General features: G+C 49.1%; 2 protein-coding genes across 2 annotated transcripts; one reads left to right on the forward strand and one right to left on the reverse strand.

Annotated features, from left to right (window-relative positions):
- Positions 1-374: 374 nt before the first annotated feature.
- Positions 375-5,280, reverse strand: spp1 (secreted phosphoprotein 1). Its single transcript, XM_067250250.1, has 9 exons — positions 5,154-5,280; positions 3,387-3,456; positions 3,234-3,278; positions 3,058-3,120; positions 2,862-2,918; positions 2,437-2,703; positions 2,115-2,339; positions 1,754-1,855; positions 375-1,637 (listed from the first exon to the last, which is right to left on the reverse strand). Exons 2-9 carry the CDS (start codon positions 3,438-3,440, stop codon positions 1,143-1,145), a joined length of 1,308 nt encoding a protein of 435 aa, XP_067106351.1. The 5' UTR covers positions 3,441-3,456; positions 5,154-5,280; the 3' UTR covers positions 375-1,142.
- A 2,885-nt stretch (positions 5,281-8,165) lies between these two features.
- LOC136956347 (BUD13 homolog) lies at positions 8,166-11,132 on the forward strand. The gene is made up of 2 exons (XM_067250251.1): positions 8,166-8,482; positions 10,706-11,132. Exons 1-2 carry the CDS (start codon positions 8,166-8,168, stop codon positions 11,130-11,132), a joined length of 744 nt encoding a protein of 247 aa, XP_067106352.1.
- The last annotated feature ends 5,761 nt before the right edge of the window (positions 11,133-16,893 follow it).

The following is a 16,893-nucleotide window of genomic DNA, read 5'->3' on the forward strand; positions in this document are numbered from 1 at the left end:
GCCATCTCCGTCTGGAGACTGTGTCTGTCTGCGTTCAGTCTTGTCATGGAGCCAGTCAGCGTAGCTAGAAGGCACATTGTTGCACATGAAAGCAAGCAAGACACTTGGGATTCAGCAATGAATATCGGCATGGTAAAGGATTTCAATGTTTCAGAAGTTGTCATTGGACACGCTCAGCGGTAAAGTATTAGACTGTAAATCAAAAGGTTGGAATCCCCCCTATATGTTTATATATAAAAGTGTCTGCTAAAGGAGTGTACTTTTATTATTCTCCTAAATGTTTACCTTTCTGTACTGCTGACACACTTGGGCTTCAGATTATTGCACATGAAGAATAACGTTTTATGAAAAAAGGAACTTTATTTATTTAGAAATGTTACAATATGATACATTACAGTAAACAAACTGGGGACAAACAACATGTAGTGTAAATAAGGATTGTGCAATGAACAAGACTAACTGTTGTATGTCATGGCTGGAAAGTGAACCATTAGACCTTGCAGGGCCCTGAGTTTGGCTCTTTTACCCAGCATCCACCCTAGCATGCAACATAAGCCCTGAACTCATGTACCCACAATGCACCCTAATTCATCTACGTTGCCGTGCATGCAGAGTAGTATGATAGAGTGGACATCAGGAACTCATTCTCCCTGTTAGTTCTTAGTTTGCCTGTGACCCATCCCCTCTCACAGATGACATGTAAAGGACTCTGGGTAAAAAGGCTAAGCCACTTCCTGGTTCAGGCCTAGGATCAATATATCAAGGAAGAGACACGATGATTACCCACTAGCTTTTGAGTATTTTGCATAAGTAAATTGCTCATGGACACTGACATGGGGTCAGCTTTGGCATGGGTAGAAGACAAAGTAAGCTAACTTTGACCTCAAAGTGGATTTATGTCTACAAAGTTGGTTGTCTCTATGTAGAATTTAAATTTTTATAGAGATTTTATTACAAATTGTGTGATAAGGTCCGCATATTTTGTTTGTTTTAGGGAAGGACAGTCAGCTGCCGTTAGCTCTGTTGCTATAGGGGACAAATTACAGCTGGTTCCATGAAATCCCAACTTTCATGTTGTGATGCAGTTTTTGTCTCAGCCTTGACATATTCAACCTAGGCTCAGGCGTGTGCTACTCTCTTGGCTACTTGACGAGAATGACTGTAGGGGTCACGACCTCTGCCTCCACCGGCTCCTCTGCTTCCACCGGCTCCACTGCCGCCTCAGCTGAGTCACCCTCCTGGCTCTCAGCACTCTCGTCGGACTCACTGTCAGCTGCCCCGGGCGTCTCAGTAGCCTCCTCGCTGCTGTGGCTGGCATCAGACTCCTCGCTGGTGCTGGCGTTCTCGCTCTCGCCCTCTGCTTCGCTGGCGCTGGAGCTCTCGTCCGGGCTGGAGCTCTCGCTGGCGCTGGCACTCTCCTCCCCCTCCTCCTCTGCCTCCTCTCCCTCCTCTGCCTCCTGCTCCAGGCTCTTGGAAGGGCCGGCCTCCTGGCTGACGGGGGCCGCGCGCAGGGCCGGGTCCTCCTGGGAGGAGCCGGATGAGGGATCCACACCCATGATCTCGTCCAGTCCCAGCCCCTGGCTCTCCACCTCTGGGGTGCTAGTGTCCTCATCCAGCAGCTGGTGGACCTGCAGGGCCTGGGGGGGGGGGGGGGGGGGGGGGGGGGAAAGAGGGTTGTGTGTTATGATTGAATGTGTGTGTGTGATGCATGTATGTGTACGTGTGTGTATTTGTTTGTGAGACTAACCTGTACCTTGTACACCTTCATGGTCTGCTTCTCGATATCATTGCCAACGCCGTAATCAGAGGTCTTGCCCATCATCTTGCCCTCATAAGACTTGAATGGGGAGGGCACCTGTGGGCACAGAATCATGATGGTCATTGATGTTTATCCTAACCCCTGACCATAACTCCGACCATGACCCTGACCGCGACCCCATTCCCAACTTTATTTTTGATCCTGACCCTAACCATGACCTTAACTCTGACCTTGATAGGCACTGTCTGGGTTACAAGAGGAGACGGCACAAATACAGTAAGTGTGCTATCTCTCTTTCTCTCGCACAATTTCCCCCCAGCGGATCAATAAAGTTCTCCCGTTCTCCATTCTTTACCTTTTCCACTGTGTTTGTGTCATGGTAGCTCTTCTTGTAGTCACTTGGGTACCCCACGCTGTCACCTCGGCCGTCATCATAGATGATGGGAGGGCTGGGCTCCACAGTGGGCTCCACAGCGGGCTCCACAGTGGGCTCCACAGTAGGGGGGGCTAGGGTGGACTCGGCCTCCCCTGACTCTGAGCTGTCACTGGACTCCTCCTCCTCCTCCTCCTCCACGTCCTCCTACACACACACACACATACTGTACTTATACTGTATACTGCATGTGACTGTATAGTGAGCATACTCAAGTGTGGATACTCTGTGGTCTGCTACTCACGTTCTTCTGAGCGTCCTCCTCACTGTCCCCGCTGTCTGCGCTGTCATCGCTGTCCACAGAGGCTGTGTCTGAGGCTGTGTCAGAGGCTGTGTCTGAGGCTGTGTCTGAGGCTGTGTCAGAGGCTGTGTCTGAGGCTGTGTCAGAGGCTGTGTCTGAGGCTGTGTCTGAGGCTGTGTCTGAGGCTGTGTCTGAGGCTGTGTCAGAGGCTGTGTCTGAGGCTGTGTCAGAGGCTGTGTCTGAGGCTGTGTCAGAGGCTGTGTCTGAACCCTAAGACAGAGACAGACAGATGTACAGGTTAGGAACAGTATGAACACAGTACAAGTACTAGCGTCAGTACACGTCTCTCTAAATAGTTAGATAGATGGCTGTTCTACATGTATGGGGGGGAGGTGGGGTCGCAGTCATTATCCATGTAAACATGTTACCTTTACTTCATCAGAGTTGTCTGAACTCTCATCTGATGCTGCTGCTGCTTCAATATTCTGGAACAAAAACACACTGTTAGACAACACCCAAAAAAAAAGAATGGATTTTCTTATGGGAGAAAGACTGTTTGCTGCTTTACTGTGTGTGTGTGTGTGTGTGTGTGTGTGTGTGTGTGTACAGCTTGCAGGCTGTTACCTGTACAGGTTCCAGCTCAAAGATAGCTTCTAACGCTTTCCTCAACACTTGGGCTGGCTTGACCTGGAGACAGGAGCAAAGGACATGTCTTTCTCTCACGTTCTCTCCCTCTCTCTCTCTTTCTCTTACTTTCTCTCGTCTTTGGTTGGTTATCGCTTCTCCCTCTCTCTACTTACCAACTCCTCAGAGCTCTCGGAGCTGCTGCTTGAGCCTTTCTTCACCTGAGGAACAGAGCACAAAGGCTGTCACTATCACGAGGCAGCTCAACGCAACTCACGTCTCACACACCAAGTTCAAACACCCCCTGCAGGACATGGAGAGGAACTCACCGGTCGGCAGAGGACCGTTACAAAGAGAAGGGTGAACACAAAGACGGCCTTCATGGTTGCAGTTCAGGATCTGCCGACACAAACAAAACACAACGGACCACAATTCAGAACAGAACAGAAGATGACTCAGACTCAGGGCAGGACATGACTGATAGAAAACCACAATTGGTTGGACGGATATGGTTATAAATGTGTAGAACATGGTTCCATCTCCAAAACAGACATTTTAAGGAGAGGAAACCCAGACTTAAGAAAACACTCCTGTCAGCAACTCCCATCCTGAAGCAGGGCGTTGCTGTGTGACTTCAGCACTGCAGTGTAAGTGGACATGATTTAGGCCATAATTATGTTGAGGAGTAGAACCATATTCCCTTCTGAATGCAGCCCTATAGGAAGGCGCTCTAGAGGAAGGAAGCCAATTCCTTATAAGGTCGGCGCAGCCAGACGTCTGAACGGGTCTTCCCTGCGAACCTGACCTCCAACCAATCAACCATCTCCCTCCCAGCTTCAACAACATAACAGAGGGCATAGTTCTGCTTTTCCTGCTGCCTGTGTAATTCTCGTAGTTAAAAGTGGAAGCATGTAAGCCACAATGGTAGCAGCGCAGCACCAACAGCCCGTTGCCCTGAGCGCTGCTTTATTTAGGAAGCTGCTGTGCTCTCTCATTACAGCCTGGGAGCTGTATGGGGGAGGCCTCAAATTAGGGGGGTCGATGGAAGAGAGTGGCAGGTGAAGTTGCAGGGAGGAGAGGAGGAGAGGAGAGGGATGTTCGGAATGGGAGTGTTTGAGAGGGAAATGAGAGGTTGTGGAGGGAAGGAGGGAGGTTGTGAGAGAGGGAGGAAAAGGAGGAGATGGCAAAGAGGGGGATTGGGAGGGAATCTTTGAGAGGAATTGAATGGGAGACGAGGATGCAGATGGAAGGATGGAGGAGGAGAGGAGAGGAGACAGTGGGAGGGCAGATGGTGGATGAGAGGAGAACAGGAGGAGGAAAGGGTGGTAAACAAGGGAGAGGGTACCAAGAGGAGAAAGAAAGGATGGAGAATGGAGGAGGAGAATGGGAGAGAAGGAAGAAAGGAGAGAGGGAGGAGAGGAGGTGGTTAAGGAGAGAGCGTCAACTGCATTTCAGGGTTTTGTTTGTTAGCAGAGTTCTGACAAGTCGTGGTCAGGTGGTGGTGTCACTCAGACAGAAAATTAGCCTGAGGTTTGTTTCCTGTTTCCTGTTGCCCACACCTTCCGCTTCCTGTCCCCGTCGTGAAAATCACTTATAAAACCGCCACACTGCAGTCAGCTCAACCAAGCGGGTCTGGCATACCAATATTCTCAACCAATCAACTTTGGTTGGAGACTTAACCAGCATTGTCGGGTAGAGCCATGCTATTACTGTAACACAACCCACAGGAGCGTTGTGACATACTAGCTTAATCTAGACTCAGTTCTGTTCTCTCACTACTGAAACATAATTACATGCTGCTGAGGCAGCAAGAACTTCATCTAAACTGAGAGGAACACAGACTTGCAGACGCCATAGCTTTCCGAGACCCCATTCCACTCCTTGTGCTTCAGATACAGAGCTGATGGAGTGTAAATAGAGCAGAGGGCTACAGGTTCTACTAATCTCCGTGCATCATCGACACACCCATAAACCCTGTTGTGCACTGTTGTATCTCTACGCATCGAGTCTCAGCCGGAGGCACCGTTGTGTATTTAACATGTCCACACAGGACAGCTTCAGCACTGGTGGAAGTACATGGTCTGTCTGTTCCTTACCTGGCTCCGGTTCTGAAAGGATCCTTCTGTGGATGGTAGCAGGAAGGTGGAGATGATCGGGATGGTTGGAGCTGCTAGTCTGAGCCCACGGCAGGCAGGAAGGATAGCGAGTGTCGGAGAGGAAGACACCGAGAGAAAGAGAGAGAGCTGCTGTGATCCGTACGCTCCTGTCTGTCAGTCTGTCAGAGGGAGGAGGATCTGCACTGTGAGGATGCTGCTGAATCCTGCTGTTTGGTTGGCTTATAAACCCTGCTGCCTCGGGGGACAGCCAATCGGAGCCTGGGTTGTGATGTCATGAGGTCAGCCACCACAGGCCCACCTCTCCTCTCCCACTCTTCCTGTGGTCGGAGAAGCCACAAGCCTGGCACTGCCAGCACACACACACACACACGCACACTCACACACATGAACTCACAGACATAGGGACTCGCACACACTCACAGACACATGCATGAAGTCACAGACACATGCGTTACTAACTCACACGCGTACCCACACGCATACACAAACACGCATGAACTCACACACACATGCGTATGCACTGATTCACAAACACATGCACACTCAGACACGCATGACACACACATTAACTCATTTACACACACAAACACACACTCCTTCCGTTTTGTTTTACTGGCTGTGAACTGCACAGCCCTGTGTGACTCAGAGACATGGTCCATGTCTAACTAGGTCCCAGGGCCATTGTCTCATAAACACCTGATGGGTGATTCAGTCAGAATAGATGAACAGGTTTATCTGTTGAGACAGGACCGAGTCAGTGAGGAGGGACGTTAGAACGTTTTACAGTGTTCTTGAACCTCCAGACATTCAGAGGTGCATACTCTGAATTCTAGAATGTTGTTTCATCTCATTAAATGTGGGGGCTGTTTCAGAAAGGTGGTATTTTAGACAGGTACAGGAGCACTTCTGATTGCTTTATGACTCAATCACTCCCTCAACGTGCAATTAAACTGTCTGGATCTGACGCTTAATGTTTGACAGAAGTCTGACACACTGACTGACTGGCTGACTGAAAGGTTGACTGACTGACTGGGTGGCTGACTGGCAGAATGACTGATCTCCACAAGGGTATTCAGACCTCAGAGGGAAGTTGAGAACTGTTTGTGTGTGGGTGTGGGTGTGTGTGTGTGCGTGCCAGCATGTGTGTGTGCGTGTGTGTATATGACTGGGCGTGAAAGACTGTGTGTGACTGAGGGGGAATTTCTGCAGAGGAAGACTGAACAGCAGACATGCAACTGATAAACAGACAATCTGAACAGCCTGTGTGTTTGTATACGTGTGTGTGTGTGTGTGTGACCATGTGAGAGAGTGTATGTGTGTGCATCTATGTGTTGCCAGACACAAGGTGGTTCCCCCAACAGGTGAACACTGCGGACTCCTCAGACACCACAACATCACCACAAGCCCTTCCCTCTCACTCAGAGACGAACAACTCCTCAACCACGGCCGTCTCAATCAAGCCATTAAGTTTCGTTATTATAAAACTCTATATGAGAGTGTTAGGCTCCGAGGCTGAGGTCATACATGGTTGGACTGCTTCTCTCTGGATGCACTACTGGAATCTACACACACTCTGGATCACTGGCTGTTAACTGTGGAATCAGTGGAAGGAGGCCAAGGACTGCGTGTCTGAGTGTGTTCTCAGTTATGTAACACATTTCCAGACGGCATAGGTGTACCGTAACACATCTTGTCAGCTAACGATGCGTAGTCAAAATACATGCTGTGCCTTCACTGACAGTAAGAGACAGAGAGAGAGAGAGAGAGAGAGAGAGAGAGAGAGAGAGAGAGAGAGAGAGAGAGAGAGAGAGAGAGAGAGAGAGAGAGAGAGAGAGAGAGAGAGAGAGAGAAAGATAGAGAGAGAGAGAGAGAGAGAGAGAGAGAGAGAGAGAGAATAAAGTCAGAGATTTGTCTGAGATGGAGCTATGCACCCAAGCCCAGACTAAGTATATCTCAAACAACAGGCAATTTCGAGGCAAAGTATGTCTGGAGGAAAGAACCATGGTAAACATTACTGAAGAGCAGAAAGTATTAAGTACCCTCACCACCAATTCATCAACATCAGTGCCTGTTACAAAGTCTCTGTATGGCTGCATGTTACAGTGTCTCTGTATGGCTGCATGTGACAGTGTCTCTGTATGGCTGCATGTGACAGTGTCTCTGTATGGCTGCATGTGACAGTGTCTCTGTATGGCTGCATGTGACAGTGTCTCTGTATGGCTGCATGTGACAGTGTCTCTGTATGGCTGCATGTTACAGTGTCTCTGTATGGCTGCATGTTACAGTGTCTCTGTATGGCTGCATGTGACAGTGTCTCTGTATGGCTGCATGTGACAGTGTCTCTGTATGGCTGCATGTTACAGTGTCTCTGTATGGCTGCATGTGACAGTGTCTCTGTATGGCTGCATGTTACAGTGTCTCTGTATGGCTGCATGTGACAGTGTCTCTGTATGGCTGCATGTTACAGTGTCTCTGTATGGCTGCATGTTACAGTGTCTCTGTATGGCTGCATGTTACAGTGTCTCTGTATGGCTGCATGTGACAGTATTTCTGTCAGTGTTTAGAGGGATGCAGTATTCTTCCTGACATCATGGTTATTTTCTGACCCCGCTGGTTGTGGCTGGTAATTGTGTTGGTTAGAGGTTCATGAACACAAAATCACACACACAAACACACACACTGACAAATCTTACTGTATGTCTACTGCTTCCACCTCCAGTTTCCACAGTGACTAGACAGCCTGCGTACTTCCTGTCTCTGGTTTGAGCCCCTGTGCCTCACTTCCTGGAACACCATGATATGAGTTTCCATGAAATCGCTGATGTGTATACCCACAAAAAATAACCTTATTAGCACACATACACACATTCATTCTTAAATAAAGCAAGGAGCATGTAAGCCCCATGCACAATGTCTGGAGTCACATATCATGTGTGTTATCGAAACAACTGGATGTCAGTCAGGAACATCAGAACTTGTTGACGACTCGAAATGAGACAAAGGCAAAGTGAGAGAGCCAGCAGCAGCAGGTTCTCAGGCACACCCAGGGTGCTGCCCCTACCTCCACACCCAGGGTGCCGCCCCTACCTCCTCACCCAGGGTGCCGCCCCTACCTCCACACCCAGGGTGCCGCCCCTACCTCCTCACCCAGGGTGCCGCCCCTACCTCCTCACCCAGGGTGCCGCCCCTACCTCCTCACCCAGGGTGCCGCCCCTACCTCCACACCCAGGGTGCCGCCCCTACCTCCTCACCCAGGGTGCCGCCCCTACCTCCACACCCAGGGTGCCGCCCCTACCTCCTCACCCAGGGTGCCGCCCCTACCTCCTGCTACCTGTTTGGGGCCGGCGGACCTGACTGGCTCCCTTACCATCCTCATCCAGACATTCCTGCTCTAATTGCCTGTGATGAAGACGTGTCGTAGCCCCTGATGAGGTTTGATGACGGGGCCCGTTCTCTTGTCCCAGATCACCCGTGGAACAGTGCTGCGCTGTTTGACTTGGCTTGGCTGTGTGTCTGGGGCCGCCCATGAAAGCTGCTGTTTTCCTTATGTCTGAAGATGTCATTTATGTTCCTGGAGTTGGGACATTCAGGGCGAGGTTCCCCTCCTCCTCTACGCGCCCGCGGCAACGCTACACTCTACTCCCTGAGATAAAGTTGCTCCATACAGGCTTTGTAAACATAGAGACTTTATTATACAGCTCAGGTTGTTAAAAAAAACGTTTATTGCATTTGTTTGAGGTAAAGCTTTGGGGTTAAAGGAAGGCATGCCCTGGGTACCCTGCACTGAATGGGTCCTCTGGTCTAATGGAGGATGGAGGATGGTTAGGTAGACCAGGGGTTAGATCTATGCTTGCTACTATGCACTTTTGTAAAGCTCTCTCTTGGAAGTCGCTTTGGATAAAAGCGTCTGCTAAATGAATAAATGTCAAATGTAAATGCTACACGGAGACAACGAGTTGGATTGTCGTACTTCTAAAGTTTGCTGCTGGGTTGCAGTTCATTCTTAAGAATGTCCTCGTTACAATGTGTACGCCCTCGTTATAGGAAGAACCCATACGTTGGTGTATTTCAGTAGTTATGTTTATATTTCATGATTATGGGTTTCTTTACTGTGCGGACTGCCCTTGGCAGTCTTTCCGCCAGACCTTGACTCCATGGCGTGATGGACCTCTATACTGTATACTGCGTACTCTGTACTGTGTACTCTGTACTGTGTACTGTTTCCTCTGTATTCTGAACTCTGTACCGTGGTTAGGTCTGTGGAGGGGCCATAGTATTAGATCAACCCAGGCAGAAGTCCATGTGCTAATCCTGTCCATGTGGACGAACGCTGAGTCAACACCATCATTAAACACAAACACTGTAATGACTGCCCTCTCTGGAGGAGAGCACAGTGGAAGCCTGACTGCCAATGAGGAGGCTTTACCACGTCCAGAGACATGGATCTCACTGCTTCAGGAAGATGCTTTCTGATCTGTCCGTTCGTCTTCGGAATCAAACATTCAACTATTTAATTGAAGCACACACACAGAACCTGTGTCCCTGACACACACACAGAACCTGTCTCCCTGACACACACACAGAACCTGTCTCCCTGACACACACACAGAACCTGTCTCCCTGACACACACACAGAACTTGTCTCCCTGACACACACACAGAACCTGTCTCCCTGACACACACACAGAACCTGTCTCCCTGACACACACACAGAACTTGTCTCCCTGACACACACACAGAACCTGTCTCCCTGACACACACACAGAACCTGTCTCCCTGACACACACCCATAATCTGTGTTCTTCAAACACACACATGGACTGTTTGTTTTGTTTTTTTCAAACAGACAAACAGCCTGTTTTCTTCAAATGAACAAGGGTGATCTGTACCTTCTCACCATTCCAAGGCTCCACAACTTTCCACCAGGAAGGGCCCAGTTTTTAGTTGCTTTGACCTGCCTGTCTGATCCAGCATCCAAATACCTCAATCTATGGCATTCACTCACATAAGTGAGGCATTTGACATGTATACCAGAAACCCTCTCATTCACTCCTGTCTCAGTACTGGTGCTGGCCACTGTGCTGGAGGGTGTGATTCTGTGTTTTGGGGTATTCTAATAATATTTAACAAGTTCTCTGGTAAAACAAGTTGTTAAGTTTGCCCCGACATCGTTCCCTTGGACGGAGACGGTAAGTAGCGGGAAAGAGTTTGTGGTGATATTAAAAAGATTTCCCATTGCTGCCCCACAGCACTTCAGTCTGTTATGCAATCTTTGTGTTTACTGTTATTTGTTTTTGTAATATTTTCAATTGGAGGTCTTTGATCGAGGACAAGACGTGATGTTTTTGAGAACTGAAGAGACCCATAAGACATGTTTTTGAAACAATAAGAAAGTACTAGAAGTAGCAGTGTTTGTCCAGGCTTGACCTGGTTCTGTTTATGCACTATGCTCCTATGCTGGGAGACACCACTACCCCCAGCTCTCATTAGAGACTGCTGGGAGACACCACTACCCCCACCTCTCATTACAGACTGCTGGGAGACACCCCTACCCCCAGCTCTCATTACAGACTGCTGGGAGACACCCCAACCCCCAGCTCTCATTACAGACTGCTGGGAGACACCCCTACCCCCAGCTCTCATTACAGACTGCTGGGAGACACCCCAACCCCCAGCTCTCATTACAGACTGCTGGGAGACACCCCTACCCCCAGCTCTCATTACAGACTGCTGGGAGACACTCCTACCCCCAGCTCTCATTACAGACTGCTGGGAGACACCCCTACCCCCACCTCTCATTACAGACTGCTGGGAGACACCCCTACCCACAGCTCTCATTACAGACTGCTGGGAGACACCCCTACCCCCAGCTCTCATTACAGACTGCTGGGAGACACCCCTACCCCCAGCTCTCATTACAGACTGCTGGGAGACACCCCTACCCCCACCTCTCAATAAAGACTGGAGCTTCTGGACGGAGCCTCATCTTAATGGCTCTCACACCTCATTCTGTGCCTCACTGTTGCTTTGCTAGTCATGTGTTGATAAGTAAGGGTAAAAATCTGGTCGGAGTGGTTGTTCTACAGATAATAGTTGGGTATATTTTGCAATGTTATTATATATCTAATTCATTTCCATTCACTTTGATCATTCTTGCTCTGATTTAACCTATAGAGTCAAATAACTGTAATTCCAGCATATTTGGTTGATATTAATGCACTGTCCAGTTTACCCCTCTCCCTTATAACACTGGAACCCGTACAACATGAGGACTGCTGTATGTCTAGAGCTCCATTGCTTCATATTCTATGGTCACCTGTCTATTGGTCTATATCTCTGGTCTGATATTCGTCTAAACTGGTACAATGTAAACCACTGACTGCTGGTATATCTCTGCCAGGGGTTTCCAGTGCTTGTCAGATCCTTACTCAACAAACCGCTCATTTACTGCATCATAAAGGCCTTTTACGAGCTGCTCAAACATAAACCATGTTCATTAAACATTAATGAATGAACTGGAGCAGAGCTGGAGGGGGATTTAGAACAGATGAATATCAAGCACGGCTGGGTCCCCTGTGTCTGGTCCTTCTCTGCAGCCACCACAAGGGAATTCTGGGAAGCCAAACGTTTGCGGGCTGTACGTATGAGGGCAGGATCTATACATATCTGGGACGAGGGAAAATACTCTTGGTTTGTCATTTATTAGATAAACACTTGCTAGAGTGGATCGTTAGGCTTATTTTACAAGCCTGTGTAAAGTCTCTGCAGAGAGCCAGAGAACCCAAGAACTATGTGCTGTAAAAGACACAGGCTCTGGAGCTGGATGACCTAGGATGGACCTGAGGTGGACCTGAGGGAGACCTGAGGTGGAAACAGATTCCACGGAAAGCTTCCTGCTTCATCATCCTTCACAGGAATCCAGCTCAAACTCCCTCACATAGAAAGTGATGATTCATGAACCACTCAGCACTGTATGTTCCTTTGTGTCTGGCTCTTAGACGGTGACTAGATAATGATGCTCCTAAGTCAAGTTTGGTTGGTTCAGGTGACTGACCCCAGTACAAGCCCAGCATACAGACCCAGCACAGGGACCCAGCACAGGGACCCAGCACAGGGACCCAGCACAGGGACCCAGCACAGGGACCCAGGCAAGGCTGTCCTTTCCCAAGTCTGTGGTCCCAAAGCACATCCGACACAGTCACACAGTCTGGCTTCCTGTCATGTGTGGCTAGAGTGGTGGTAAGTGCTGCAGATTCATGTCTGGTCTGGGTCAGGTCTGTTTACACACACTATAGAAGTTCTGCTGACTTCACTGTTATCGATAAACATCTACAACTCAGCCCTTTTCTCAGACCTAACCATCCTCCCAGCCCCAGAGGTATCCAGTCCTCCAGACCTCCACCCCCCCAGGCCTCCATCTCTCTAGTCCTCCAGACCTCCACCCCCCCCAGGCCTCCATCTCTCCAGTCTTCCAGACCTCCACCCCCCCAGGCCTCCATCTCTGTAGTCCTCCAGACCTCCACCCCCCCCAGGCATCCCCAGGTCTCCATCCACCACTGGACTCCCTCCTGCTACATAGGCCCCAAGTACCCAGTCTCAGTCCAGCACAGCAGGCCCCATCTGACCCACTCAGACCCAACCTTGACCTGAACCACGGGCCCCTGTCTCCTGCAGACCAACAACACCAGGATATTTGAGGTCTCAGTTGACATAGAACACTGGGCTGTGTGGGTGGAGTCTTCAGCCTGTTTACAATTTCAGTTCAATTCTTTGAAAGAAGCAAACATTAAAACAGGACACGATTTCCACGGAATTGTTGCGAGCCCACTTTTATATATTTAGTCATTTGTTTTCAGACAGTCTGAGACAGAAACACATAGTTTCACAAATATGTTTTACTAGAGTCGTTTTTTCCACCAGGAGACCGTGCAACAACGTTATCCTACCCTGGTAGTGCCAGGCCTAATGACTTGACTGCTATTTCAGACTGCCATTAAAGCCACAATCCGTGATATTTCCTGCTATTTTTCTAATAGTTATTTCAAGTCTTGATATTGTTGGTCAGGCTTGGCATGGGTCACTGTTCAGGGCGAAACATCATACAGTGGACATGTGAAGACAGGTTGAGTTCAACTGGCTTGTCCAAATCAGAAGATAAACCAGCCTGTACTGTTCTGGTAAAGTCTGGTGTGACCTGATCTGGTTTGATACATTCTGGCCTAGTCTGGCCCAGTCTAGTCTGTTTTGGTCTGGTCTGTACCAGTGTTTAGGCCTACTAGAGAATAAAGCGATAACTAGGAGGTATTCCCGTTTAGACTGCTATGTTAATTAACAACATGAAACACTGCAGCTGTCTAATGGCCCTAAGAAACCACACTTTGACATTTCACTGTATGTGACTCACTAGAGCTAAAATGGCTCATTCACACACACAGACGCCTACACATGAATCGTACTGCACACAAACAAACTGTACTGCCCGCACACACACACATGCACACACACAAACTGTACTGCACACACACGGGCACACACAAACTGTACTGTCTGCACACACACACACACACACACAAACTGTACTGCACACGCACACACACAAACTGTACTGCACGCTCGCACACACACACACACAAACGCTCACAGACTTTACTATAGACACACATAAATACACTTTACTGCCATCAGCACCATCTCACACACACTGAAATTACACTCAATCTACTGTACTGCACACACACACAGTCACACTGTCAAACACACACAAGCGCACACACACACACACACACTCTCTCTCCTCTCTCAGGGTGTTTACAGAGACTGGAGCAGTGGTAATGAGTTCAGACCCTGAGGTGGCAGAAGATATACTCTGGCAGTAATTCACCTGTCTCACAAGGTTTTATGTAGGTGTGCTTGTGTGTGTGTGTGTGTGTGTGTGTGTGTGTGTGTGTGTGTGTGTGTATGTATGTGTTTGGCATAGAGAGCTGATGTCTTTAAAGGATGTGCCGCCTGTGTGTATCATAGGTGTCGTGCCTCCCGGGCCTGCCTCCCACCCAGACACACACCTCCCCATCACGGCCTTCTCCTAACAGTCACCAGATGGACTCGAGGGCAAGCAGGCTTCCTTATAAATCATCCCTGACACGTCCAGACGATTTACAGCCGCGTCTCGTTGTGTGGCGTGCGTGCGCATGTGTCCGTGTGGATGTCAAAGGGTTCGTATGTGCGTGTGTGCAGGAGCGTTGTCGCGCGTGTCCACCGCCGTCCCTGTCCCCCCGCTCACCCCAGACAGACAGAGGGGCGGCAGACGACATGGCTCTTTTACGAGAGCAGCTCCAGGACGGAGCGTCTTCTCTGTCTGCTTGAAGACGCATGCAGCTCTCAGGACTATTTACGTCCCGGTACGTCACGGTGGGTCTGCTCAAGGCCTGGGCGCCGGCTTGGAACGGTGTATGTGTGTGAGTGTATCAAGTTCAAGTCTTTTATTGTCAGACGCACAGAACAACACAGGGTCAGACTGGGCACTGAAATTCTTAGGACAAGACAACGCAAAGCAACCTGGCATAACATATAAGTACGCAGAACATAGATTACATCTATGATAAGCAAAAATATAGTAAACCTCCTAATATACAATAATATACAGTATTCAATACGGTATATTAAACCTCTTACGTAATACGTGGGAGTCAGGTGGGAGTCAAGTGGCTGAGCGGTGAGGGAGTCGGGCTAGTAATCTGAAGGTTGCCAGTTAGATTCCCAGCCGTGCAAAATGACGTTGTGTTCTTGGGCAAGGCACTTCACCCTACTTGCTTCGGGGAGAATGTCCCTGTACTTACTGTAAGTCGCTCTGGATAAGAGCGTCTGCTAAATGACTAAATGTAAATGTAAACCTTATAAACCTATACAAACCTAAGACAAGTGAAGTACAATAGTGCAGTATTGCTGACAGTGCAACCAGTAGCTGACAAAACCTATACTAACCTTATAAACTTATGCTAACCTAAGTCTGTGCAAATGGGTTGCGTGTGAGTGAGTGCGTGCACGGAGGTGTGTGAAGCGACTGTGCACCTCGATGAGATCCGAATGATGGAGAGAGAGAGACGGGTCTGACTCGTCTTGCTGCACAGAGGTGCCACTGGTGGTTCTGATCTGTCTCACAGCACGGACCATCTCCACCATCCCCAACACTGCCAATGGTACAGCTCGACCAGTTATGTAACAGTGACCACAATAAGGTCAAGCTGGGGTCCAATCCTGCCAGTCTGGGAGAACATCAGTGGGACTGAGTGAACTGGATCCTGACCAAGCCAGGTTAGAAGTGGAGATCTGATAACTCGTCAGTGGAGTGGAGAGGTCTGTAGTAGACAGGGGTCAGTTCTGTGGTCTGAGGTATGGAGCAGGAAGCTGTGTGTGTCAGTTGTGTGTTCCCTTCCAGAGGTAATTATAGACTGCTAGTGGAGGTTGATGCTGCTGGAGTCCCGGCCCAGCTCCAAGGTCCTCTGTCTGCGACGGAAGTGACCGTACATGGGCAGGCCTGGTGGCCACCTTCCCAGCCCAAATACTGACCAGTCTTACTCACACAAACACACACACACACAGAGGCCCAAGCACACCGGCACATACTCACACACTAGCACACACGTACACAGCCCACGCACACTGGTACAAACCCACGGCCCAGTCCTTCTCTCCAAACATGTTGTTCTCTGAGAATGAGAGTTCCTCTGCAGTCACTCTGGTCTATTTCTGGACGCTGTCCTCCTGATCCATGTTTTCCTGTTGGACCACAACCGTGGGTTCAAGAGATGTTTTCCATGACCTGGTGTCTCTGCTCTCACCACCCGAACTTCCCCCCCACCCCACCCCCCACCCCCCGTCTTTGGGTGGAGGCAGGGGGCAGAATGAGGCCTGGGTGGAGCACAGTATGTTCGTGTAATCGAGGTGAGTTGGTGAAACGTTCTTGGTGTAAACACCGCCCACCCATGTCACAGAATTACTGGGCATGCTGTGTTTCTGGGAGGTGGTCACATGGGTTTAAATGTCAGACGACCCTCAATCCCATGATCCGTAACATCTGGCCTGTTTCGGTCTCAGAGACCACTGTGTTTGAATATCTTGATAACGGCTCTGTCCATCAACATTTTGGGCAAGGGTTTGTGTGTGTGTGTGTGTGTGAGAGAGAGAAAGAGAGAGATTGTGCGTGTGTGTGTGTGTGTGCAGGCTCTATGTTTTACTGTGCCAGAGGACATAACTGAGGACATATCTCCTCTCAACCAAACTTGTTTTGGTTCCTTCCAGCATGTTTTAACCGTTGAGTGATGTGGGCCAAACCATCGAGGCCTCGTCAAGCTGCCAACCCTAATGTTGTGAGAACATAATCAGTAAATGGTTTTGTTTGTAGGAAAGCATTTACATTGCAGACGATACACAGATCAGATGAAACTGAGACTACACATCTAACTTCCACCCAAGCAGGGTGCATTGTCACACTCTCCAAGTTGAATATAAATAAACACGTACAACGTTTTGAACAGAACAGATTTGTTGTTTTATAAATGGGCAAAGCTAGTTCAGGAACTGCTCTCAAGCAGGGGACTTTATCAGCTGACATCTGGTTCACCCAATCAACTGCAGGTGTGTTCATTGAAGCTTATTGGTTGTCCTCTTCAGGTTGCATAAACTCTGTATGCTTTCACAGACACTTAGATCAGGCTCACAA

This window comes from Osmerus mordax, chromosome 14 (genome assembly GCF_038355195.1).
Source record: "Osmerus mordax isolate fOsmMor3 chromosome 14, fOsmMor3.pri, whole genome shotgun sequence".
NCBI classification, from domain to species: domain Eukaryota; kingdom Metazoa; phylum Chordata; class Actinopteri; order Osmeriformes; family Osmeridae; genus Osmerus; species Osmerus mordax.

Excerpts from the sequence above, each read along its gene's own strand:
- LOC136956347 (XM_067250251.1), top strand. The coding sequence starts at position 8,166 with ATGAGACAAAGGCAAAGTGAGAGAGCCAGCAGCAGCAGGTTCTCAGGC. Across the intron at positions 8,483-10,705 it reads CCCCTACCTCCTCACCCAGG|ACTGCTGGGAGACACCCCTA; the intron begins GTGCCGCCCCTA and ends CTCTCATTACAG.
- spp1 (XM_067250250.1), bottom strand. The coding sequence starts at position 3,440 with ATGAAGGCCGTCTTTGTGTTCACCCTTCTCTTTGTAACGGTCCTCTGC. Across the intron at positions 2,919-3,057 it reads TTGAGCTGGAACCTGTACAG|AATATTGAAGCAGCAGCAGC; the intron begins GTAACAGCCTGC and ends TTTTTGTTCCAG. Across the intron at positions 1,856-2,114 it reads ACACAAACACAGTGGAAAAG|GTGCCCTCCCCATTCAAGTC; the intron begins GTAAAGAATGGA and ends CTGTGCCCACAG.